This window comes from Ascaphus truei, chromosome 2 (assembly GCF_040206685.1).
Source record: "Ascaphus truei isolate aAscTru1 chromosome 2, aAscTru1.hap1, whole genome shotgun sequence".
Classification (NCBI taxonomy): Eukaryota; Metazoa; Chordata; class Amphibia; order Anura; family Ascaphidae; genus Ascaphus; species Ascaphus truei.
This window is the reverse complement of record NC_134484.1, coordinates 410,358,083-410,383,120: the sequence shown is the minus strand read 5'-3', so window position 1 is coordinate 410,383,120 and position 25,038 is coordinate 410,358,083. Positions and strand designations below refer to the sequence as shown.

The 25,038-nt window shown below is 43.3% G+C and overlaps 1 protein-coding gene across 5 annotated transcripts in view; it reads right to left on the bottom strand.

Moving 5' to 3' along the window:
- The window catches only part of RUNDC3B (RUN domain containing 3B), a 237,229-nt gene that overhangs the window by 35,096 nt on the left and 177,095 nt on the right, over positions 1-25,038 (bottom strand). For 2 of the 5 annotated variants that reach the window (XM_075587444.1, XM_075587448.1), the window contains one exon: positions 81-185. The exons of 2 other annotated variants lie outside the window; for them this stretch is intronic. In XM_075587444.1, the coding sequence (XP_075443559.1) occupies positions 81-185 (105 nt within the window). The remainder of the gene's footprint in view (positions 1-80; positions 186-25,038) is intronic. One more of the 5 variants, XM_075587445.1, reaches the window with a different exon arrangement.

Sequence of the window (25,038 nt, the reverse complement as noted above, 5' to 3'; positions counted from 1 at the left end):
CCTAACCCCTTACCCTAATCCCCTACCCTAAAAACCTAACCCCTTACCCTAACCACCAAATTACCCTTAAATTAATTTACCTTGGAGAAGTGGCTGGCGGCTGAGCTTCCAGCAGATACGGTGGAGGGTCCATCTGCAGCCGACCGCCGGCGATTTTGTCACGACCAAATGTCCGATTCCAACTGCTGATTACATATAGTATATATGGCTTTATATACTTCAAAGCAGTTGTACATCTGCCTGATAGTGCTGGATGTACAGCAACTCAAATCCACTTTAGAATGTAGTGGTGAGCAACTAAATCCTAAACAATATAGAATCTGTTGAAAAGAGCTTCACTCAAGTTAATTCAGCCGCTATAACACTTCATTCCCAAGTAAAGGAGACAATACCAAGTGCTATGATACTGTGTGAGCATCTACAAGTAATAGTTTGCCCCGTCCTTTTGCATATTTTCATTTACTCTAAAGATTTCCCCAGTAATATTTTTACAAGCATTTTTGTTACAATTATTTGATTCAATTAGCAGTCAGAATATTTATTTTCGGAAAAAATGTACTGTGGCTGCTTCTTTCCTGTAATATAGCAAAGATACGCCCCTTCCTCTGTCCCTTAATTACTAAAACACCCATGCATTGTTTTTCAACAGGGATTCCTAGGAAACATTGGGTTCCCAAGGTTATCCCTAACGGCTTCCCTGCAATTTACAGGTCATTTGAAAATTGTACCAAATCCAAAAGAATTTATAATGCATCTGATCTCAGACGCGCTATTAGAGAGGGTTGGGGTTCCTTACAATGCATCTGATCTCAGACACGCTATTAGAGAGGGTTGGGGTTCCTTACAATGCATCTGATCTCACACGCGCTATTTGAGAGGGTTGGGGTTCATAATCCAAGGAACGAACAGAGCAAAGGTACAACTGTTAACTAAAGAGCGCAGTACTTGCAGAAGTCAGTGGGATCAGTGGCATACAAGAAACAAAGAATATCCGGTGCAGCAACTATACGACAGGATCCAAAACAAACAGCACTCAGGTAATAAAAGGTAGAAAAGCTTTGTTGGACAAAATGGCATTCTCCAAGAACACCTCCAACATGTTTAACGCCTGCAAGGCGCTTTGTCAAGGATCAGTGGCGTAGCTAGATATGTGCGGGCCCCGGGCAAACATATTATCAGGGCCCCATTAATATTACTATTGATTGCAATTTGTTCTCCCCCGCCCCCCCATCCTCTCCCTGATCCTCTTTCTCATCATCCCTCCTCATCACCATCATCATCATCATCTCTCCCCACATCCTCATCAGCTCTCCCTTCATCATCATCATCATCATCATATCTCCCCCTCATCCGCATCATCATCAGATTTCCCCCCACGCCCCTCCTCTCGTCCATGCCTACCTTTGGTAATGGAGACAGGCGCGGAGAGATGGTATGCAGCGGCGGCGCGGCCCCGGTGTTAAAGCCGGTAAAAGAATCAGCACTTGAGGCAGAGCAGGACGGCACGAGGTGAGGAGCACGCTCTAGCAGAAGACACCGGAAGTAAGAAAGACTTCCGGGTCAGACCGCTGGGGCGCGCTCCTCCCTGCCGTCCTGCTCGGCTTCTGTAACAAGTGCTGATTCTTCTACCGGCTTATCCTCTAACGCCAGGGGCCGGCCACCGCATACCATCTCCCCCCGCCTGTCTTTACAGGAGGGGAGGGGGAGAGCAGGCCCCAAAGTGCGCGGACCTCGGGCTTTGCCTGGGCTGCCCAGGCTAGAGCTACGCTCCTGAGTGGGATTTGTCCTATTTAGTCCTAAATGGCATGTGCCAACAAAACATTGAGTTTCTCCACTGGTGTATCTATGGGAAACCTTGGATAGATGGCAAAGTGAGTGTATAACAAAACTCTGTTCTTTCACAGCTAAAACACTCTATATAGAGGATGCCAATACATAATCAATACCAAGTGAAATTAGCCTGCACTGCTTGTAACTTCCAATGGCAGGAAATCGTGAGAGGCTATCAAATTATATTTTAACCGAGTTGCTGAAATGATTATAAATACAGCATTACAGTCTCATTATCTATTCCTAATTCTCAGATTATTCTAAGTGCCTTAAAAACGTGTTTAATGATTGCTTCATAACGGTACTGTGGTTAAGTGTTGAAGAAACCCTAGAGACTACTTTATCCAAGTCTTCCTGCTGCAAAACTAACCGAAAGCAATAAGATATTTTCTATTTGATAAATGTTATTTTATTCCACAAATTCCTAAATGGAAACTACGGCCTCGCCGCTGGCTAAAGTTTCTTCATTTTGCTTCAGTACAGACTACATTTTTTTGGTGCAGGATTATTCCAGGTTACATTTTTGTTTTGGTGTAATATATGCAGCATTTGATTACCTTTAAAGAAAAAGTAATAACCTAAGTTGCCCATCGATCCTCTCTCCTGTGATTGATCATCAAAGATCCTGTTCCCTGGGTTCACGTAATGGCTGACTTTGGATATATCCCGCAGTCAGTAGAACGCAACTACAATATAACCGTACATCACGAAGGGTAACACATTGGGGCTCAGGGGAAAGCTGTAACAATAGACAGTCTCCTGCTGGGAACACAACAGATCGTTTTTTGATCATGTTACCAAAGCTCTTGCACTGCTGGGGAGAGGGCAGGGATTAAAAAGAGGGCTGTGTCATAGTCTGCAATAGCACCCAAAGGATGTGCAGTACATTAGAACTCATTCAAAATAGCATGAAGTGTTGGGGGACGGGGTGAAATGCAGTATGTATCATCTAATATGACAAAATGAATTTAAAAAAAATTGTGTTAATGTCTGTATTGCGCCTTAAATGATTAATAGATGTTTCAGTAGTTTATTCACACACACACACACACACACACACACACACACACACACACACACACACACACACACACACACACACACACACACACACACACACACACACACACACACACACACACACGTTCCTAAACTAATTAAAACCCTGCAATGATTGGCATTTAATTAATTCAATCTCCATACTTATGTTCTTAATGCATCATGAATATGCACACTTTGTTTCATTGAGATAATCCTATTTTGTGCCTGAATATTAAAATCCCAATAAGATGTTCCTGGTTTCTCAGACAATTACTGGCATTTATGTGAAGGAGTGATAAACAGGGAAAATAGCCTTCTGTTAGAGATTTGGCACAATTCACCTTACCAACGTTTTACAAATTTATTAGGAAATGCACGGAGGTAAAACTTTTCTGAAATATTTTAGAAGCCGCAAAATCTTGAAAGCTTTCTCCCTCTAATAAAAGCATTTGGGAATTTGTCAGTGTCTCTGCCAAGTGGTCACAAAACAAATGCTTCTGAAGATGTGAGTTTTAATCCGCAAGTACTATACATGTAGCAAGAGTTTTTCCCCAGAATGTTGCTCTTTTCACTAGTCGTAATGTGTCCAGAGTACACCACTTTTACCAAGGTAGCCAGGTCCCCTTGGTCCCCTCTGGTCCCTTGGTTTCCCACCCCCGGCTTACCTCCACATAGTAGGGGAACCACTGGCAGGAGCAGGGAGGTTGCGCAAGGCGACCGGGTCACCGGAGGTTTAGCGGGGGCCGCTATCTTAAAATGCGCAATGGCCCAATAGTTGCGGCGACCATCTTGGTATACCCCCGCGCATGCGCAGAACATCAGATAGCGGCAGCCATTACAGAAAGGTGCTACGCGGGGACTACAACTCTCCCAGCAGCCCCAGGGGCTGTTAGTCAAGTGGCGCACATCAGCCAATAGGGCTGCTAGGATCTCGGCAGTTAGAGAGATACATTTGGTGCTCAGGGGGACAACGCCAGTCGGAGTAGGGAGCCAGACAAGTAGGTAGTGTCTCAGGAGCCTGTGGCTCTGAGGCTAGGCCTTGTTTGTCCCCTTAGGCCCCAGATAGGACTCGGCTCACGTGTAGTTTGTGGTTGCTTCAGGGAAGGCCTCCTTAGATAGGGACGCTTCCCCAATTACTGTATAGTGTCAGGAACACGGTGAAGACGCCGCACGGTGAATTGCGACCACCTACGTTAAAGAGACTCTTAAAGGTGAGAGACCTCTTAAAGGTTGGAGATCACGCAACGCAGAGGCGGACGCCATCGCGTACAACGACGTCGCTGGATCAGCGGATCCCTGTTGCCAAGTTGGCCGCCCCAGGTACTGGAGTACCCGGCAGGTACCTCAACACAGTGCACCAACAGTTCACGGGGTAGCGCTACTCCATACACTTTGGGTGGGCCTTGACATTGGGGGAAAAGGACATCAGGGTATTGGTGCCTGGCACCCTATGTACTTTGGGGATACTCATTGGTGGTACTAGGTTTGGGCTTATTATACTGTGTGGTACAGGGTACTGTTTATGGTGTGTATAGTAAAGGCTGATATTATATACCAGCGTGTGTGTATTACTGGTATTGTTCCTGGGCTTATCCTGCTGCGTCAGGATCCCTTTCAGGTGAGGGTGCTTCACCGAGGTGGACATCCGATCAACCCAGGCTCCCTGTGGCGGAGGCTCCGGTCTTCTGTGAGCCAACAGGTAACAACAGTACCGGTAGCCCCTTTTAGTTACGGGGGAACAAGAGCTACACCAATGTATATGAATACTTAGCACAGTGTTTTTCAACCAGGGTTCCTAGGAACCCTTGGGTTCCCCGACATCCCTAAAGGGTTCCGTACAATTTTATAGTCAATTGAAAATTGTATCAAATACAGAAGAATATACAATGCATCTGATCACAGAGTTGCTATTAGAGAGGTTTGGGGGTTCCTCAGAATTTTACTTAGGGTTCCTTAACCCAAAAAAAGGTTGGAAATCACTGACACAGCACATCTCTACTCGTTATTTCAGACTAGAGTTACGACCTGGGCCTCTCCCACACCCCAAATATATATAAAAAAAACAAAAATAAACACCTTCCAAACATGTATTAATAATAAATTAAAAAAACACTAAATACATAGAAACCCCCACCCCCCCAAATACAGGTAACCCCACCCGCCAAATACAGGCAACCACCACAAATACATATAAAATAACTCTTCCCCCCCAATACATATATAACCACCCCCCCCCCCCCATTACATAACAAAATAAAAATTAAAACACATCCAAATACATTTATCTACCTTGGGTATGGTCGGGCTGGGCCCGGTGCTGCAAGTTGGGCCTGAACTCAGGCTGGGCCTGGCTGCCGGTCCTCTCCCCGCCGGGCCCCGGTCTCCCTAGCTGCAGGCCTCCTTCACTCTGTCACACGCCAAGCTGCTGGCGCACGCCAGGCCTCCCTCTCATGCCGGTGTGCTTCGGAAGCAGAGCCCAGCTTGCTTCCGGTGCCCGTCGACATCAGAGAGGCCCAGCGCGCGCCAGTAGCTCAGCGTGGCACAGAGTGAGGGAGGCCCGCAGCTGGGGAGAGCCAGGGCCCGGTGGGGAGAGGACCGGCAGCTGGGCCCACAGAGAGGACCGGCAGCTGGGCCCAGACAGAGGTCAGGCCCAACTTTCAGGGCCGGCTGGGCCTCCCACAGCCACCGGGCCTGGGACACCTGTCACTGCTCTCCCCCCTGTACCTGGCTCTAGGTATTAACCAGTGGGATCAGAGACGGACAAAAGTGAATGAAATCCAGTGAGATCCAGCTCAGATGAAGGATGTGAAACAAAAAAATACTGAAATATCAAACAAGTGAAAATAAAAGCTACATCCAACACTCACATACTGTTTAAGACCTTTCATTTAAATAACTATTGGGTTAGATAATCCATTTTCAGATAAAGGAGTATATATTTAATTTCTGACTGGAATCAGTTGTAAGGAGGTTGTGGCACCTCCCCCAGAGCTCACGTCACCTCCCCCTTTTTAATGGTGGATCTTCTCATCTTGCTGCAGGTAAGGAATCTATTATGGTTCTTCCCCCTCATACAGAGGTATAGGGAACAGAATGCAGTGAAGGACTTTCAGGAGAAAAGACTCCCAGCTGCGAGAAATCGCCTTGCACTGCTGCCGTGGAAATCACCAAACGAGAAGCTGATGCTGCTGGATCACTTAAAAATGTATTTATTGTAAACCGGACATGTACAAAAAAGCAAGCACCTCACGGAGGGGCACTCTGACGCGTTTCGTGCACTACCGGCACTTTGTCAAAGAGTATTAACCTCCCTAGAGAGACAGGCATATATGGCAACTGTGGATTGATAGACCGTCCCCATACGTCACATGGCTAGAGTCTCGCGAGATTACATCGCGAGGTATAGTCAATGTTAGCCTGGTGTCATCAACCAAAGCCCCCAGCTGTCCATAATAGTGCCTGAGTGAATTAAAAGACAGAAAAAGGAAATAATGAAACATACGCAACAATAACCACTTAACTCTAAATAAAAAACATGACGAAACACCCGTGGATGTGACAAAACGAATAATGACAAAAGATGAAAAACATATGTAAAGTATGTGTGTGTTGAAAGATGTAAAAAGTTTAAAAACAAATGTAAACAAAGTGCTTAATGTCATAAGTACATATATTCTTTATATCTATAGTGACGTTTTGCACTTGTAAATGACTGAAGATAAATATATATTTTTAATTTATTAAATCACTGTAAGAGATTCTCTATATGCAGTCAGTGCTACAGTAATAGTCACCAACCAATAAAGATACAATTATACATGGACTGTACTCTATGGATATAGTATGTCATATGTAACAGATGGATATTTATACATAGTATCATATTACTCATTAAATTAAATTATATAATAATGTTAGAGCAAGGGGAAAAAAGGGGATATTTTGTATATGTTATATGCATGTTACTAGAGACACTCTAACTGGATAGAAGAACAGATCTAATTCATACAATATAAATTCAATAAAGATTGTTTCTTTGCAACAAGATCATGAAGAAGAGACATGAAGGAAGGACAGCTGACATCACTTCCTCCTGCCGCATCACTTGTTTCCGCCTTACGCTCCCACTACACAGGGAGCATGCGCAGTGTGGCGGTTGCGGCCGTGACTTACCAACATTAAGCCCACGAGTATCATCCTCGGTTTTGGACATTTTTTTACTGCTGGACTTGTGCCAAGTATCTTTTGCACCTTATTTTGACTTTGTTGCATATCATCTGTCATATAGTCAACCTCTGTGTGTGCCAAATTATACTCATTTCATCTATTGCATATTATTGCTGTTATGCACACACTGACTCACCATAGGGGTTGTTATCTCAGCAGTCACTGACCGGCCAGTCTGAGTTGTTAGAGGCAAACATTGGTTTGCTTCTACATTCTCATTACTTATTGGTGCAGTTATTTCATTTGCGAAGCATTCAGTACCAGCATTTCATCACGTCTCCACATTATAGTTCAGTTATATGTTCTTCTTTTAGACCAATTTAAATTCAGTAACAGCCTATTTCAGCTTGTTATTTTTGTCTTTAAGGGGCGTTAGTACCATCTCACAGCAGGTAGGACACCACCGCTCCCTCTTTTAACTCATGTATGTCTATTTGTGATTAATAAATGTTGTTACTTTTTGTATGCTAGAGTGCTATTAGGGGATTCTTTTTTTCTGTGTTGGATTTCATATTATTCCCATCCCCAGCACTGCCAGTAGTGTCATTATTTACACCTCATTGAACTGGTTTTAGCACAGCTTATTTATATAGGTCTGTTGCAGGCGTGTGTGTGTGTGTGTGTGTGTGTGTGTGTGTGTGTGTGTGTGTGTGTGTGTGTGTGTGTGTGTGTGTGTGTGTGTGTGTGTGTGTGTGTATATATATATATATATATATGCATAAACAGACAGACAAGTTCCTCCTTGAAAGCACTCAGAAAGGTAAGTCAGAGCGATATGGTTGATAACATTAAAAACCTTTTAATCACCAAATAGTAAGAACATATTGTATAGAGGGAAATGGTAGAGGTAGTCCACGGCCAGTCCCTTAAAACAAACCAAGAAAAGATCTTCCCAAATAGGTGTATGGAAGATAGTGGGGACAATACACCACCTAGGTGTGGGCTACAGAAAACTGCAAAGTCTCGCCACAAAATAACTTCAGACTTGAGAACCTGTCCTGTTGGCAGGAATTCTATTATCAAAAACCAGCACACCTATAGAAAAAAGTATGCTGATACTAGATCTGAAGAAGTTGTGGGCTACAGAAAACTGCAAAGTCTCGCCACAAAGTAACTTCAGACTTGAAAACCTGTCCTGTTGGCAGGAATTCTATTATCAAAAAACCGGCACACCTATAGAAAAAAGTATGCCTCTTCAGATCTAGTATCAGCATACTTTTTTCTATAGGTGTGCGGTTTTTTGATAATAGAATTCTTGCCAACAGGACAGGTTTTCAAGTCTGAAGTTACTTTGTGGCGAGACTTTGCAGTTTTCTGTAGCCCACACCTAGGTGGTGTATTGTCCCCACTATCTTCCATACACCTATTTGGGAAGATCTTTTCTTGGTTTGTTTTAAGGGACTGGCCGTGGACTACCTCTACCATTTCCCTCTATACAATATGTTCTTACTATTTGGTGATTAAAAGGTTTTGATGTTATCAACCATATCGCTCTGACTTACCTTTCTGAGTGCATTCAAGGAGGAACTTGTCTGTCTGTTTATGTTGTTATTATAGTTTATCCTCTATTGCACCAGTTTGTGTGTTATTTAATTTCATATACAGGCATACCCCGCTTTAAGGACACTCACTTTAAGTACACTCGTGAGTAAGTACACATCGCCCAATAGGAAAACGGCAGCTCACGCATGCGCCTGTCAGCACGTCCTGAACAGCAATACCGGCTCCCTACCTGTACCGAAGCTGTGCGCAAGCGGTGAGACTATAGAGCCTGTTACACATGCGTTATTTACATCAGTTATGCACATATATAACGATTGCAGTACAGTACATGCATCGATAAGTGGGAAAAGGTAGTGCTTCACTTTAAGTACATTTTCGCTTTACATACATGCTCCGGTCCCATTGCGTACGTTAATGCGGGGTATGCCTGTACTATCCTCATTTTGCTGACGCGGGAGCTTCCCCTTCCCCTGTCCCCTTCCCTCACCCCCAGATTAGTATATATATATATGCAAATGTATAGGTTTGTCGAACACTGTATATATATGTATATATATATATATATATATACACATATATACACACAGTGTTCGACAAACCTATACATTTGCACGCCCCGGGCGAGTGGATTTAACATTGTGGCGAGTTCCTATTGGCCCAAGCAGCACACGTGTGGTACAAGGTGGCGAGTAAATTTTTTGGTGATTTGTCGACCACTGTATATAAAGAAACAACAAAGGGATAGGGAGTGATCACAGAACCATACTAATTGAATAAAGTGGTCAAATACATCAATGTGGTAATCAAGTAATGGGTGCAAACTGTGAACTGAAAAGTGAATCAGAAAAGGTGAAGGGAAACACAAAATGGATGTGCCGCCTAAAAGAATTCACTTAAATGCACACCAAAACAGTGTAAAATTTTACTTTTAATAAATTTACTTAAAACATATATTACCAAAGTAATGTGTAATGTGAATTAAAAATATATTAAATCAACATTATCGGGCAACCGTGTCGTCTATTTTAAGTATATACTATCCCATTGAACCACTTGATAATGGTGGGATAAGAGGACACAGGTTGCTAGAAGTCAGGGTGTTAACCCCTCTGGAGCAACGATGAGACCCAAAAATAAAAGTGTATAAATGTACACAAGTGAGTGGCCAGTGTGTTAAATGTCCAGCTACCTTGCTAGAACAACCAGCACTGCGCACTATAATAGAGACTTTAGTGTGTTAACAAAGTTAGAGCCAGGAGACTGCTGACACTACATTAAAACAGCTCCAAGTAGGAGACTGACAACATTGCGCGTCCAACGCGCGTTTCCCTCCAGCAAAGGAGCTTCCTCAGGGACAAATTTGTCCCTGAGGAAGCTCCTTTGCTGGAGGGAAACGCGCGTTGGACGCGCAATGTTGTCAGTCTCCTACTTGGAGCTGTTTTAATGTAGTGTCAGCAGTCTCCTGGCTCTAACTTTGTTGATCCCATTAGTTAATTATTTATTCTTTATTTATAGTGAGTGTGCCTGCTTTCCTTGCACAGCACTGCTGTTTTTGGCAGGTCTATGCTGCAGTGTATGTATCACCATTATCACTGCACTTGCCAGCTTTATCACTCCAACACTCTTACTTTAACACACTAAAGTCTCTATTATAGTGCGCAGTGCTGGTTGTTCTAGCAAGGTAGCTGGACATTTAACACACTGGCCACTCACTTGTGTACATTTATACACTTTTATTTTTGGGTCTCATCGTTGCTCCAGAGGGGTTAACACCCTGACTTCTAGCAACCTGTGTCCTCTTATCCCACCATTATCAAGTGGTTCAATGGGATAGTATATACTTAAAATAGACGACACGGTTGCCTGATAATGTTGATTTAATATATTTTTAATTCACATTACACATTACTTTGGTAATATATGTTTTAAGTAAATTTATTAAAAGTTACATTTTACACTGTTTTGGTGTGCATTTAAGTGAATTCTTTTAGGGGGCACATCCATTTTGTGTTTCCCTTCACCTTTTCTGGACCACTGTATATATACACACACACACACACACACATATATATATACACACACACATATATATATATACACCATATTTATGTATAAAAGAAGCATCATTCCCAGCGTCGTTATTATCTCTCCATTATGCATTAACAAAGAATACTCACAAAACACCAAATGAAAGTGGAGGAGATGTATTGCCATAGAAGTTGTTTAGGGAGGATAATTACCCATATTAATGATACTGACGGTACCGCTAACAACTCAATGCTCTATTGTTGAGGGAGGCTCTCCACCTCAAATTCAAGTGCATTGAAGATGAAGAGACTGCATTATTTTTTTGACATCATGACAAGCTACAGAGGCTTTCAGTTCTCTGACAGCCATCTCTCTAACATTTTGAATTAATTAACCTTTCCCAATCTGATAAACCCTGTTCTCAGTCAGTTTGTACGGAGGATCACATTCTATTGAACCTAAAGACCAGCACCAACTTTTCTTTCTTCTGTTAAAATGAACAAGCAACAAAAAAGTGACTACTAATTTGCATGTCATTACCCAGAATCCCTGCTTGCAGTGGAAGCATATTGTATGCTAAGAGATAATGGGGTCAGGCAGGGATGCAGACCTGTCAGACATGTTAATGTGCACCCTCCTCCCCTCCGCCCCCCCCCCCCCCCCCCAGGTTTTTAAACAGACAACTTACTGCAGGGAGATGATTGCCAATTCTCCTGCTGCTGCTTCTCATTGGTTGATTCTCCTCTTGCTGCACCATGTGATTGGACAAGGGGTCGGGAGCGAGCTCAAGTCAGTGACTCGCATATGAATATGCGTTCCACTGAATGAATTACATCGAGAATTAGGTCGCCACCCGGTAGAATTGCACCGATCGATCGCAGGAGATCAGAGGAGAACGGATCGATTGGCAGCTTTGCTAAATCACATGGTATGTTTTGATTGCACTGATACAGTACAAATATTGAAGTAAAAAAAAAAAAATAAAAAACCCAGTTTGAACTACTGCTTTAAGACTTAGGGCTGGGACCCGCTGCGCTCGGCGGAGCGGGCGGCCGCGTGAGAGTTCCCCACCAGCAGGGGAATCCTCCCGAGCCGGTCTAAGTCCCCCATCGCTGTCGGCTCACTACGCACTGTCACGCGTCAGCCGCCACGGGATTCAAGAAAATGGTGATCCCGAGCGGCAACGCGTCACGTGGTGCGCTGTGTGTGTGTGTGCTTTTTACCTTCCAGAAGCAGCCCATGGAGGGAGGGGGGGGGGGGGGGGAGTAGCGGGTCCCTCCGCTCAAGCCACGCCCCCTCTCTCGTTCAAGCCACGCCACTCCCGCCCACCTCCCGCTCCCTACAGAACGCATATCGTGGTCTGTGTCTGTCAGCGCCCCGCCTGTCTGCAGTGCGGGCGCGCTGACTGAGGGAGCGGGGCCTTAGCCTTATTCAGCCTTCCCCACTGCAGCTTTACATACTGCGTATTGTGTCAAAGTGTCAGTGGAGGGTGGCAGCAGTGTTGCTGAAACTTCACCCTTGCTGGGCACTCCGCATTGTAACCATCAAGAGTGGTGGTGAGTGGCCCCGAACAGGTGGGGGTAATATAATCAATGTGAAACATTCTTAACATACAAATGCCTCAATCTGCTTACGTTAGAAGAAGATATCCGAGAGTAAACCACGAAAAAGACTGATGCTGCAAATCGTGCACATATAATATCCACAACGTATCCAAAGAGAAATAAATCCTTAAATGCACTCCCGATCAGTGTCCCAATAAAACATCCATTATAGGCATGTAGGTGAGTGAGACTGTGTATGTAAGACTGACCAACGGGAAGGGGCTAGAGTGTGGTAGGGAGAACCCGACAATGTAGTCAAGCCGTGTCCCCTGCGTGGGAACCCGATGCGGCTGACCGCCACTGCCCTCCGCCACTGCCCTCACAAACACGGCGTCTCTTACACAATCCCCAGAGAGAGGAGTACTCACGGTGTTGACTCGCCGGGTTCAAGCTCCAGAATGATGATGGCGGTGATGCTGATCAGGTGCGCAGAGAAGCGTGCTCCAGCCAATAGTAATAGTAATTAAAGAGAAAGTATCAGGCGGTTCACAGCTACCGTAGGGGCACAAAACTGGTTGCCAAACGCAATCAAATAAAAAGGTTGTTTATTAAGTGCATATACATGGAACCTTCTGCTACAGAGAAAAACTCTGACGCGTTTCGTCCTCCAATAGGGACTCTGCTTACGTTAGAACAACCAAGGCTCTACGACAGCCGGGGGAGTGCAAGCTTTTTGCGTAACCAGAAACAGCACGTCCCAACAACACTACAGAGGCACCTATGTTTTTTACCCCACAGATGAAAAGTTCTGCAAGAGAGTGATCAGATGCAGTTAATAAACACATGTTGTGCTTAATTGGTTTTCTGCATTTTCCTCGTTTGCTAATTACCTTTATTGACGCAATCAAAAAGGTCAAGGGGATTCACAAATATAAGCAACTCAAAATGGTCAAAGAGTCTCCATTTTACATCTGCAACAGTCACCAGAGAATTTTTTTCACCATATACTGTATAACCAGATTTGTAAGAAAAAAAAAAAAATACAACGATAAAGCCTTGCAGTTAAAACATTTGCCTTTTGCATCAGTTTAGCAACAATCACATATAGACTTTCTTTTTACATTAAAAATAAACACCTGTACTTTGTAAGACATTACAATTGATAATATTTAAGTTTCCTTGTTTCCTTAATGTATCTTAATAGCTTATTACATAAAATGACGTCTAACTAGCAGCTCAAAAAACTGGAACAGAAACAGATCTAAATTTTTACTGCAGTATTCCAGAGGGAATAAAAGTTTGAAGAAATAGATGTAATCAGGTCCCCTCTGGTCCCCCGGTTTCGCTGCGTTCCCCCACCTCCTACCTCTGGTGGAGGGAGGTTGGTACTGGCCAGCGGGTCGCCGGAGACCCATGGCGAACGCTGCTGCAGGGCGCTGCCATGACAGGAAGGCTCGTGCATGAGCAGCAGAGCACCCGGCGGCCATTAGAAGGATCACGCATGCACATTGTGGAGATAGCGGCAGCCATTAGGAAATAGCACCGCAAGGGGAACTACAATCCCCAGCAGCCCCTGGGGCAAAGACCACATGGCGCGCACCAGCCAATAGGGCTGCAGGATTCTCGGGAGAATTAAGTAGTTACATTTGGTGCGCTAGAGGAGCCAGGCCAGGCGGAAGCAGGACAGCAAAGGGATAGGTAAGGTCCAGGGAGAAGTGTCCCGCTAGACTAGGCGAGAATATTCCCCTTAGGTCCCAGCTAAACACCTCACCATTAGTATGTGTGTTGTAGGGCAGACCCCAGGCAGGGACGCTTCCCTTAGCACACTAGTGTTACAGTAGCTAGCACAGCGGTGACGGACGCACGCGGTTTACGCAACCTACATCTGTGTCCAAACCAGGTCATCCACTCAGAGACTATCTTAAGGTGGGACGCTCCGGCTGGAGACCACCCCACGTGGAGGCGGATCTTCGGTGGAACAGACGGATCGGTTGCCTGTTGTTACCCAGCGGCACCCGTGTGCTGGAGCCACGGGAAGGTATCCCTACAAGTGCACCAACACACGCTGCTACACACTTGGGGGTGGGAGTGACTATAGAAGCCTGGACACTGGTGGCTCTGCACCAAAGTACTGTGGGCATATTGCACGGGTCGGTATCCAATATACTGTATGTGTTATGGTTATGTTTATAAGCATTGTTCAGTAAATACTGTTGCATATAATCTGTGTCATTACTGGGCATATTGTCTTGGCAGGGGCAATCCTACAGCGTAAGGCGCTGTTAGTAGATACTGATACACACACTCCAGGCTCCCAGTGGCGGAGTATCAGGCCTCCTGTTTGCCACGCAGGTATTAGCAGCACACGTAGTCGCCCTGACACAGGGGAAAGGGGGCTATATTTGGAGGAGCTGATGAGATTCAGACCTGGGGTGTCCGCGAATCTTAGTACCAAATTAAAGAGAACATGTTTGTACCATCCAAAAGAGAAGTCCGCGACTGGGCCTTGGGGCTTCACGAGAGGCCCCGCCACGTGCTCGCCATGGGAGACATTCCCGCTAATACGCCCTCGCATGAGATCTGCAAATATCTCCACCAACTCCCGACATAGCCAACGCACAGATCTTAGGTTGCAAATATGACGCTACACACCAATGGAGTATGGTCCTAGCATCCGACTGTCATGACCATGTGAAGAAGGCCCCTTGAGGGCCCTCTATTTACCGGAGGCCACAGCCACGGGCTATCCAGTGATATACCCCGCCCTACCCATGACATCTACCCCGGAACTCCCAGTTGGTGCACCCTAACAGGCTGAACTCTTACATACCCCTTGCCCTCTCTGGAAGAGCAGCACTTCGGTTGTAAGTTCACCCATAATGCAGGTGGCCTTTACTTCCACTACTATGCTAGAGACACCCCGTAGGGCCGAAACTCCCCACCCGCCATCTACCCCCAGTCAGGGTGAGACTTGCGCAGGCCCTTAGCCCGAGGCCCGAATATCCCAGTCGCCTGTCAACTGACAGCTCTGACTTGGGAGTGACCCTACCGCAATTGGTGGAGGCTTTAACAATGTCTTCTCAGTCTCAGAACTACAGGAAGCTCAAGGCCTTCTCCGGGATAACCCCTACACCCGCCGGAGAAGAAGGGATCGTTTTGTGGAATGAACACACCCTTAGTACTGTAGGTCGCCCTGACACAGGGGAAAGGGGGCTACATATATATTGTTCTATAAATAACAAAAAAAAAGTATATAACTTCTGCACAATAGCACAGCATTGGAATGCTCAAATATTACATAGGTGATGATCAAAAATATTATTTCTCAGATATTTTAATTTTGTAAAACAAAAAGTATTCAGAAGCAATATTTATACAAACCTTCCAATTGTCATACGCATGTGTAAGGAATTAGCACTTTTTTTTTTTACTGTTCAGAATAGTATATATTAATCACAAAGCCTTTGGATATGGCACTGAATCTAGTATACTGTACAATGCAGTATCAGCAGCAAAATATTATAATAAAGGAGCTAATCTTTTCTTTGGAATCTCATGACTAACTGGTGGAATAAATATGTGTAGGAATAAACAGAAAAGGGCCACACCCATTCATACAGATCATACAATTTGCCCCAATCATGCAACTTCAAACCTCATTCTCTTGAGATTTGGTATGTAGAAGGAAAGCTGACAAAGAAAAATATCCTCTCTCCAACATTGCAATAACCCTAACAGCTCAGGGCATGTGTGTACGCAGCACTTTACAAAAGAGACAATGCAATACAGGGAAATATACATCTCATAATAGGTGCAACAAATCCAAAATCAGACATTAAGAAAAGAAATCCCCGCACTGGAGATCTTATAATCTATGTGGTATGTTAGGAGACTTATAGAGACCGCAGGTAAAGGAGCAAGTGCAGTAGATGGCAGTGTTTGATCACAATAGTTGGTAAGCGGGACTGTGCTGCAATAGTGTGAAATCCAGGCAGCTTCATTCAGGTGTGTTTTTATAATGGATTTAAAGGGTGGGAGAGAAGGTGCTTGGCGTACAGAGTGTGAGGGAGTTCCACAGGTAATGGGCATTGAGGGAAAAAAGGTTTAAGGAGAGACAGATCAGTAGAGGTGGAAAGGAGACAGCAATGAGCAGAGCGAAAGAGACTAGGAGGGGTATAAGGAGAGATCAAAGCCGACATGTTGAAGCAGATGAATGGAGAGCCTGAAAGATAAGAAAAACTTTGAATGCGATCTGGAATTTGATGGAAAGCCAGGAGAGGGATTTGAAGAGGAGACAAAAAGGGACGGTTCAAGGAGAAAGTTAAATAAGTCTAGCTGCAGAATTTTGGATAGATTGCAAAGAAGAAAGTTGCGAGGCAGGGAGACATGTTAGTAGTAGGTTTCAATAATCCAGACAGGAGAGGATAAGGGCATGCATTAGAGTTTTAGCAGTAGAGTGACAGAGAAAAGAGAGTATCATGGTAATGGATTTAAACAGTAAAGTTCTTACAAATTAAGGATTTACGTTTCTAACTTCAGATATTAAAAAAGTTATGGTGGGTAAAATAAAATGAGAAAAACCCTCCACCGTCCACAGGGTTGCCACCACTCCAGGTTTGACTCGGAGACTACGGGTTTCACTAACCAATCTCCGGGCTACGGGTTTACATTTCAAATCTGCAGACTAGGTGCGCAAGCTGGGGTATGGCGGTGGGAGAAGAGGATGAGGACGGCCAGAGCGGCGCAGGGCGGCACGAGGACAACGGCCTGGGAGGAGCGCGCCCCAGCAGCTCCGACCCGGAAGTGTTCACTGACTTCTCCGGCGGTGGCATCTTCCCCTGCATGGTCCCGTCGAAAATGGCACTGCGTTGCCATGTTGTGGTGCCATGTGTCACGTTGCCATGACAACGGGATGCCCTGCGGCTCAGCGTGGCCATGACAAGATGATGCCGCATGACACCGTGGCATGTGATGTTTCGTTGTCACGGCAGCGCAACATTTAACGTCGCGGAGCCATTTTGACGGGATCATGCAGGGAGGAGATGCCACCGCCGGAAAAGGTAAGTGTTACATATATAAATAAAAAACTTTAAAAAATAAAAGTCCCCGGGTTATCATTCAGCAGAATGTGGCAACCCTGACCGTAAATAAATAAATAAATAAAAATACCACTTGTGAGTACATTTACATGTCTCAAGCAGGTCTGCAGCCCTGTCTTTCCCCACTATCGCTTAAAAACCAATGCTTCCACTGCAGCCAGGGATTCTGGGTAATGACATGCAAATGAGCACTCACAGCGAGTTACTCTTTACTTCTTATCCATTTTAACATGGACCCTTATACGCTTACAGATGCAGCGGCCGTTATTCGAACATTTCATGGAGCCGATTTTGTGTGCGCTGCTGTACCCCACGTGGCATTAACGCGGCCAATCGCCCCAGGCACTCGTGTTTATCGCGGTTGCTTTGTTTGAATTTAATGGATTCTGTTTCTTATCCGTGACAGAAATTAATGAATTGTAATGTGTACAGTACTTTGCTACTGTGTCAATTTCAGGTGTTTAAAAACCAGAACACTAAAATGCCATTTTCTGCACTCGTGTCTAAAGGCGGAACGGTTGGAAGAAATCCCGCGCCATGACGTGGGTATTCCGAGGTATACACTGCGTGAAGTGTTCAAATAACGGCCGCTGCGTCTGTATGCTTGACGTATTACACAGCCTTTTAGTACAGCTAACTAATTACCTACAAGGCTCCGGAATGTGTGTATCAAGTTAACCGGTATAACCGCAATCAGCCACTTACTGCTGCTCAGGTATTTTTTAGGTGAAGAACTCATTTTCACACAGTATTCACATTAGAGCTCCCTTGATTTTGCTAATAATTCTGTTCATACAATGACTAGGAAATGCTATAGAATAGACTAGAATGAAATAGTGGTAAGCATGTTTACCTATGGGCTCATGTTTACTAAGCTGTACCATGCCATAAGAAACCTTTCGGCTCTCTGACCGCTTATTAAGCATATGCATTGATGTCTTATCGCTTTAGACCTTGGCAAACTAGGGCTGAGGAGAACCAAGAGGCTTAGCAGCTTAGGCTGAGGAGAACCAAGAGGCTTACCTTGTAGGTAAGAAGTGCATAGTCAGTAAACCTACTCACAGACAGCTCTTTTGATCTTTTGGGTCTCATCAGTGTGAGGTTGGACACCGGCTTTGCAATGTGAAGCTGGAAGCGGGAATAACCAAATAAATTATGGTGGGTAAAAAAAAGTGACAAAAACCCTACACCATGCAGGGATGCAGACCTGTTTGAGAGATGCAAATGTACCCACAAGTGGCATTTTTATTAACCTCAACAGCAAACAGTAACGTGCAATTCGTACGTGTTTCTGCTATTTCTACTACAATTACCATCACAATTCAATTATCAATTTTCTTTACATTACTCATTCCATCTAACAGAAGAGGCTGCCTGAGGGTACGAGGAGTGCAACCAGTCTACAAATAACCGTATTATTTACATTTAGCTTTGCACAAATATCTACTGCTGAGCATAATTATTTGTTACATGCAACAGAACAGCATATACAGTAGGTCAATATTGCGCACTGAAACATTTTTCAATTCCTATTTGTACATTAGTCATCACTTTGATCTGTGTAAAGATAATGGTAATGGATTTACAGACATAGCTGCTTTTCTGCTTTCTTCCTTTCATCAAAAGGCTACTTACTAATCCTGTCCTGGGTGTTTGCACTCACAACTATTCATGTCTGAATACATCAGGATTCAGTGACTTCATAATTAGAGGGTTACGCATAACTTTGGCCATCTTTTCTCATTTTCACATTTACGGTACACGGTTTCAAATTATAGTGATGTAGGCTTAAGATGATGTCTTGGCAACATAAAAATCTGCTCCTGTAATTAATTGCTCTCTCTCTCACAAATCACAGTTATCCTTAATTAATGTCCATAGCCCCATTCAGGGGAATTAATCCATTTTAATCCAGTGGCTCTTCCTTTTTGTATTATTTTCCCCTGTTTATGCCTGAAACAGGAAGGCAATATAACAGGACAATAACCACACATTAAACCGAAAGCCCATCGCCTTATCACCCCCGCACCCAAAAAAAGGTATGGACTTATTTACAGAACACACGAAAGTAGTATTTAGGAAATGTTTTTCCTTGTATTCAATTATTATTTTAGGAGATCCCTCCTTGTCCTTTCCATAACGGTTTTTATTTTTTAACATCTGCTGCTTCATTCAGGGGATATAATACTAAGGGAGTCATTCTAGTTCTGTTGAAGTGGCTGTTTTTATTTCCAGCTGAAAATCTCCAGACTTCCATGGGGATTTTTGGCTGAACACAGCCCGAGTGGCCACGTCGGCAGATATAGACTAACGCTCTAAGTGGGCAGGAGGTGAACACAAAGTTTTTTTTTTTTTTTTTTTTATCAGACACGGGTTGGCATTGAAAGACGCCGTACAGCCCACGGACTTGAATTAGTGGTAAAGTGTCATCCAGCGCTAAAAGGGGCCCTGTGTCACAACACTGCTTAGTAAATATGGCCCCAAATGCTCTGCTTCTTCTGAAACAGCACAATATTTTGGTTATAGGGCATGTATCAGGTACAGTTAAATGTTAGAGGAATGACATGTCTGTTCCTACACTGTTCCTACACTCCAGTTCTTAAGTCCCCCAAACAGGTCAGGTTTTCAGGATATCCCAGCTTCAGCGCAGGTGGCTCAATCAGAGGGTCAGTCGAAGAGTGAGCCTCTGATTGAGCCACCTGTGCTGAAGTTGGGACCGATTGAGCCACCTGTGCTGAAGCAGTGATATCCTGAAAATCTGGCTTGAGGATCTAAAACGCCAATTGAAATGGACATAAAAGTGTTACGGCTTTATTAATTACTTTGGACTTTTCCAATACAACATGCTGCAGATTCAAATGAGTGAAGGTAAGTAACAACAGCAACTCATAAATGCTCTTTATTTCAATGTTTTTAACATTATGAATTGTGCTACTAGAAGCTCACGGACCGCACAGTTTAAAAACTAGCATTCCCCGGTCACCCCCCACTCCCCCAAGGACTCGACGTCATGGCTTTCTGTTCGGTGACCTGGAGAATAGTGTTTGGTGGCACTGTTCAGCTTCAGAGAAGCCTTCAGCTCAGCGTAAAAACAAAAAAACAAACCATCAAAAATATGTCATCTTAGGGGAATTGCAAGTTTAGAAAAAAGGCACAGGTCTGCTATGCCTACTACAGTATTTTCATTTTGTATTATAGTCAGATGACAGAATAATGCTGTTGTCACTCTGGAATCGTTGACGGGAAAAGAATGACTCATCCAGCAGTCATAGATATTACAAATACTTTCAATGAACCATGTAAATGAAAATAGAAGTATCAGAACGACATCAGTGGCTCCTTGTCACGGTGGAAGACCTTTCCCTTGGGACCATTATTTGCCAAAATTAGATGTTTAAAAGATCATTTGACGTTCATACTGTACATTTGAAAGTAAATTCTTAGGTTAATGCCACCTCAGCCCTGGCGATTTTAATTTACACAAAGTGAAAGGAAACTGGAGGGGTTGAAGACACAAATTTGATGGGTCCCATTGATGGTCCCCTACTCCGGAGCGCGAGAGAGGGCCTCACACATATATGAGATCTGGAGAAGGTACAGAGTCTTTTACATCAGAGGCGGGTTAATAACATTAAGCGGGGAAGGCCACACTGGTGTAACCGCTTGGTTAATGAAGTGAAGGGGTGGAGTTAGGACTGTCTCGTGGGACTAGAAGATACAGTCTAATGCACGAGACTTGCGCAAATTACACAACACCTGACAGGGCGGCCAATTATAAAGTGGGAGAGAAATTCCTCCCTTATTCACACTTGTTGAATAACTTAGGGACACAAATGGTTAAACAAAAATTATGCAAAGCAATTTTTTGTTCTTCTGAGATTAATGCGTCCATTTGTGAATCTAGAAATCTTAAAGCAGCCTGCCTCTAATATAAAATGTTTTTATTTCACCTCTATGGGTGAGCTATGAAACAGGGATGAGGGGTTCAGAGCTTGCAGAGATTGTGTGTTTGTTGATTGTCAGACAAAGTGTTTAACTATATACTTTGTCATTTGGATGTTGCATTGGGGCTCTTTTTTCTTGTATACAGTATATATAGTGGCTGTTCTTTCGTTCAGAACTTTCAGGTACTGTGTGTGTTCAATGGTAATAGTATGTGCTTCAAGTTTTATGACTAACACTGTCGTACACTACATAACAATCAAACATGGTCAATTCTATTTTAACAACCGCTAGTAATTGATACCGAAATGATCGTATTGAGGCTATTCCATTAACACAATAAATACAACACCTGAAAAGTAATTAGTTAATGATGCCAACTATTTTAAAGATCGTTTTATTTGATTTTTTTTCTCTCTTCAGTAGAAATAAATATGATCTAATTCACTTTGCAATCATATTACAGATGTATGTGGGAAATCTGTGCTCGCTGCATTTAGACAGATCTGTGAAAGATGCACCTCACGCTTCTTAAGCGTGACAATACAACACACATTCTCCTCCAGTTTTAAAATAGAGATTGTACTGATTGGGGCAGAGGGATTAAGTTTAACATCAATGGATCCTTTACAGTAAAAAGCATGCTGTACATATCAGGATTTGTAATCTTCAATTGTATAGGGACTAAGCTTTTGACATAATGCACTCCCAGCAGTTTGATATGAAACCTTTTTTCTTCCTTTACAACACAACCTGTGCTTGCTCTTTATCACAGACTATTCACATGTCAGATAGAATAGGTCTATTAAGATTCTAGAACACAGAGCATGGAAAGGAATCACAGCATCGATGGGTTGTAAACATAGATGAGTTATTCTTTTACATGGGGCACAGCCTTTTAGCCAAGGAAAATAATGGGTACAGAAGGTAGTACACTATCATTTACATTGGCTCTCTTTCTGTTCCAGCTATACATCAGGAGTCCCAGTGAAAGTGTGGGCAATCTTTTTGCACGCCTAAGCAAACTTTGCGAATTTCCCCCTTTTTAGTTCGGCGAAAGAGTCAACTTCGAGCCAAAGGTTTTCAACAGTCACTTAATGCTAAAAAGATAATGGGCATTGCATGTTCGATTAATTTTGATTACTTTTGCTCTCCAAATTTGACTACATTTCTTTTTTAAGTTTAAAAGTTGCAGGGCTGCATTAAAAAAAAAAAAAGCGAAATGCTGAATTTTAAACAATTTGGGCCAATTTGCTAGATTTGTTTATGGCAAAAGTTCTAGCAAAGTTCTCTTCGCTAGTAACTGTGACAAAGTGGATCACAGCAGGTTCACTGCGGATCTAGTCTAGTGTACCAGACAAATGTACCATACCAGCGAGACACCAAAGCGGCACTACAGGAAATCAGAACAGCAGAGCTGCTAGAAAAGAAATCCTGTAATCTACAGCACAATATTAATTACAAGGCCTAGCAATAAATCCTTTAGACAAAGCTGCTGTTCTTTGCTTCTTGATTATTTGGAAAGACTGTTGTAGCAAACAACTTGAATTCTCCCTGCTCTTGGATAACCAAGCACCTGTTTCTGAATGCATGTCCCTTGGGTCAAGCATTAGGTCCCTTGTTAAGTTCACGGCTGTTTACGTACAGTGAACTTACTTTAGAAGCCACGCTCGCTTGTCATGATAGAAAAATGGCACAGATTATTAGTAGGTTCCCAATATCTGAGTCAACTTCACCCCAGGAGATATTAGATCAGCCTGTAACCTGTCAATTGTCCAGTTACAGAGTTTCCTATACACACCCTGACTGCAAAGTGCATGTTTCAATTGCTCTATATAGCAGCAGACCGAAGAAATTTATGAGTACAGCTGAACCCCGTTATAGTGCGATCCGTTACAACGCAAAGCTGCTTATAACGCGATGCAAGCGTGGCTCCCAATTTTCGTATTTATGAATACTTTACAACAGGATTATTGGTATCTTAAATACTTTATTGTACAATGCATATAATTGTACATAATTTCTAACACGATCCGCTTATAGCGCGATATGATTCTTTGGACCCCAAGCACAGCGTTATAAGGGGGTTGAGCTGTATAAGCTACAGGCAACCTTGCATCATATAGAGACGGAGAAGTGAATCTCCAAAGCAGCGCTTCCAAAAGATCTGTTAGACCACACATCGATACAGGATATTGAATTCCATTAGAAATAATAGGGATGTAGTGCGTAAAGTGAATATATTCAATGTATAATGTACCTCTGAATCACACTGATAAGCGTGCCGGTGTAAACCACAATAGAAACACCACAATCAAGCTGGACATCAGATGAAGTCAACTAACACCCGCCACTCTAGATCGAGGTATGCACAACAGGTAACAAAGCTTTTATCAATATTGTTCAAGCACAGAAGGTGAATGATGTACTCACAGACCCATTTGCTTGTAGTAACGAAAGATGTAATCCCAGCGTGCATCCAGTAGATAAAGATCCGTAGGAATAGAGCAAATGATATGAAGCACAGCAAGAAAAAAAATGGAGAACTGGAAGCAGGATCAATAGTGGAAAAAAATGAAAACTTATTACGGCATAGTGCCCGTACAGAAACTTAAGTCAAACTGACGCGTTTCCCGCCGTCCCTAGCGCTTTCACCTTAAATTGGAGCTGCTCCAGCGGAAAGGCTGCAATCAGTGTCCCACCCGGTAAACTGACCGCCACACACAAACGTGGCATGGATGAGACCACATAAAAGATGGCCACCTCTCCCTCGGAGCATCGCAGAAAGATCGCGCAAGTGCATATTTAAAAAACATATTAATGCATTAAACATAGGTTATTTAGTATAATTAACATAATAAATGTATATTAGAAATATTTGAAATTAGAAACGGAGGATGTTAAACCAACAAATACTGAACAAAATAATATCACAGCATATACATAAAGTAGTCTATTTTAAATAGATAAAAAGTTTGGGACAAGTCCCAGTAAACAGTGCTCAATCCAAGTTGGACTCTGTATCACTTGATGAATTGAATTGTCCACATATCATGGTGTAAAGGAAGCATATGAAGCCAGAATAATGGAGTATTGGACCCAGTGTTTGAAGTGCAGCAGTGATTTTATAGGATATAATAGTCCATAAGCAAGAGTAAATAAAGGGTTAACATACCAATATTTGTTGTGTACTCTGCTGAACTGAACACTTTGACAAGGCGCTCGAACAAAAGACGGGGCACAAAAGAAAAAGAAAGCCGACTTTTAATGGAAAATCAAAATGTCATTAATATTTCAGGGGTCACTATTCCAGAAGGCGAAATAGCCCTGTTGAGCAAGGGTCTTAATTTTGCCCTTATGAATGACTTTAACTTATTCAACACGGTTATTGACATACAGAAATATGTTCGAAAACTATCATTGAAAAAATGTTTTGCATCCAAGGACATCTCTCGCCCTGAACCTCCTCCGTTGGATGACAGGGGCCTTGCAGACCCCTCTCAGTCAACTGACGAGTTTCAGGACGATAGATTGTCTTTCAAAGAGTATGGAGTGCTCCAGGATATGTTAGACCTAGACATGGAAGATAGGATCTCAGATTCTTTAGATAATGAAGAACAATTCACATTCTTGAGTGGCACCAAACACATAGATTTTAGAAGTAAATCCAACTTCTATCCATCCTTCTCCAGAGGTCCTCATTTACAAACCTTTGAGAGACTAGTGGAGAAGGATTTACAGATTCTGGCCAAAGGCTATACCTTCACTGCTCCCTCTTTTGACAATTTGACCAAAGAAGAAAGATCAGACCTGAGTTCACACAA